The sequence below is a fragment of the Porites lutea genome, chromosome 9, assembly GCF_958299795.1.
Source record: "Porites lutea chromosome 9, jaPorLute2.1, whole genome shotgun sequence".
NCBI lineage: Eukaryota > Metazoa > Cnidaria > Anthozoa > Scleractinia > Poritidae > Porites > Porites lutea.
This window is the reverse complement of record NC_133209.1, coordinates 18,610,868-18,613,367: the sequence shown is the minus strand read 5'-3', so window position 1 is coordinate 18,613,367 and position 2,500 is coordinate 18,610,868. Positions and strand designations below refer to the sequence as shown.

Genomic DNA, 2,500 nt, shown 5'->3' with positions numbered 1-2,500 from the left:
AAGTAACGAAACCGGTATAAGGTCTGCTAGAGACCTATTAAGACAAAGATGTTAAAACTACAAGTGGAATGCCTTCTCCATATTAGGATTTTCTTTGGCGGGAAAACGAAGAGTCCATGTTTTGATCTTTTCATCCATTGGCTGATAAAACAAATAACAAACACTTACTAAAACCATTTTTCAAGGTGAAACGAAAATCGCTTTATTGCCTTTTACGTTAGCCTGAATTTCACCCGATTGCTTCGAGTCGTTATTACTCCCTCAGTAACGTCTGAATCGACCGGCTGTTAATGCCGTCCAGTGACGTCACTACTCCTTTGCTTTAATTCACGCAAAAAGTTAAACACGATTTTCAACCGGCAAACCAAGAAATATCGTTTGGAAATTTCTGCATGATACAGAATGGCTTTACTTTTTTCGATCGTCATTCACGTTTAACGTTCAAACTATCAAATGCATGCAGTACTTTGAACCGGCTGTAATTCCATAATCAAACTCGGTCGCAATCTGAAATAAATCCACACACGAAACACTTAGTTCAAAAGCACAACGATTTGCTTTAATTGAAAAGAAGCTATTTGGTCCTTAACGAAGAAAAAAGAAAACAAGGAAACAAGCAAGAAAAGCTAGCTAAAAGCTAACAGTGTCATTACACTTGACGGTGAAAGTAGCTAAAAGGTCGAATTAAGTTACAACATTGGTCTCAGAAACTTCGCATAGACAAAATCACTGCCGAAACCACAAAGCGGCTCTAAATGAAAAACCTACCAACTCTCCGCAATAACTGTTCATTCGCATTTCAGTTTCGAAGACGAGGGCAATTTTACTGTTTACGATGAAGATTATCGCATACAAGCATAACAGGGATGTGATCCACTGAATATCAAGCGAAAATCCGGCTAAAATTTCTCAAAATTATACATAATTATGCGAATGTTTAGCCAATCAACCAATCAAAATCACTACCTGGTTTTCGGGTAGTGAGTGACGTCACTGGAGGCATTAACGGCCGGTCGATTGAGACGTTGATGAGAGGAGAAAACGACTCGAAGCAATCGGATGAAATTCAGGCTACTTTTACGTTTCATTATTCTAAAAAGGACTCAATTTGGTGGCAGTTCCCACTGTTTGCATTTTGATTTTAGAATTCTTTACAAGTACATATGAAGAGGACTTAAATAAAAAACATTAGCAGCATTGCTCATTTTTCAACTGTTCCGACCCCTAGCAAAGGGCACCCAACGTCAATTTTCTGAAAATATCTGTTTGGAAGACTATTGGAGATCTAGAATTTTTTGGAACATTTATTGTAAAATTCCTTGCTTGCCTGCCTCTCCTAGGATTTCGAACATCTAAAAAATGGTATAATTGCCCATTTTTAACGGATTTTTACCCTAAAAAAGGTGACCTAGAATTTTCGGGAGCCTTTTTTCTGGCTGAAATTTTCCGAAAGGTAAGTTTTGATCCCTATAATTTTCAGATCACTAGACTTTCAGCTAGGGAATCCGAACAGATGCAAAATTTTTAGGGGATAAAAATATGCCTATATCGACCGTTTAAATACTAAAATAAGTTCAACAATGCTATGTTTAAGTGGATTTGAACTATATTCTCGTTGGGTGCCCCTGCTAGCAGACATGAAATCAAGGCCAAGGGTCAAGTTTCTACACTTACACATCAGCCTGTTGAATGCAAACAACAGCACAAGCAAAACGCTGCAGCTCTCCTCCTGACAGTTCACCCACATCACGGTCCATCACTGTTGTAAGATCTAGTAGTTAAAAAATAATTATAATAAATCAATTTCATATCTGTGGCATCTAAATGAAGGATTACACTACACTATGCACTTACTAAACCCTTTAAGTCCTCTTATCCACATACAAATTCTCCAAACTGATTTCCATACTTTTCCTTACGGAATTAGTTGAGAGAATTTGTTCAAAGATCAAAGCATTTTCCCTTAGGTGATCATTATATTTATTCTCATAAACTTTTCTTTTAATTATGTACTGATATAATTTGTAAGGAGAAAATTGATAATGGTCACTCATGGGACTTAAAGGCTTAATAAGGTTGCACCCTCGCTTGCGAAATGGACCATGTCTTGGAAGCAGCCGCAACCACCTTCTCGTTTATGAATTATTTAACACTCCATTGATAGACTCAGTTTCATAGCAAAGGATAATTAAATCTTTCATAGTGTACAAAACACATTATTTAATGCGCTTGCAAGACACAGGTTATTTACCATGTTGCTTTGATTAATGTTAAGCGTACTCGCAAGATGGAAAGTCCTGTGGCAATACCGTGCTCACAACCAGTCATCCATAGCTCATTGGTCAGAGCATCCCACCAAAACCTGGAAGACTGTGGGTTGGATTCCTACAGTGGACTCACATTTTTTTCTTGTAAGCACTTCTTCATCTACTTAATAACCATTTTCAGTTTCATTACTTTTGGTGTCGTAATGAGAAAAACCATTATAAAATTCAACGAA

The 2,500-nt window shown here is 37.2% G+C and overlaps 1 protein-coding gene across 1 annotated transcript in view; it reads right to left on the bottom strand.

Moving 5' to 3' along the window:
- The window catches only part of LOC140947281 (ATP-binding cassette sub-family E member 1-like), a 33,128-nt gene that overhangs the window by 19,473 nt on the left and 11,155 nt on the right, over nucleotides 1-2,500 (bottom strand). Inside the window, exon 8 of the mRNA XM_073396340.1 lies at nucleotides 1,675-1,771. Coding sequence (XP_073252441.1) covers nucleotides 1,675-1,771 — 97 coding nt within the window. The remainder of the gene's footprint in view (nucleotides 1-1,674; nucleotides 1,772-2,500) is intronic.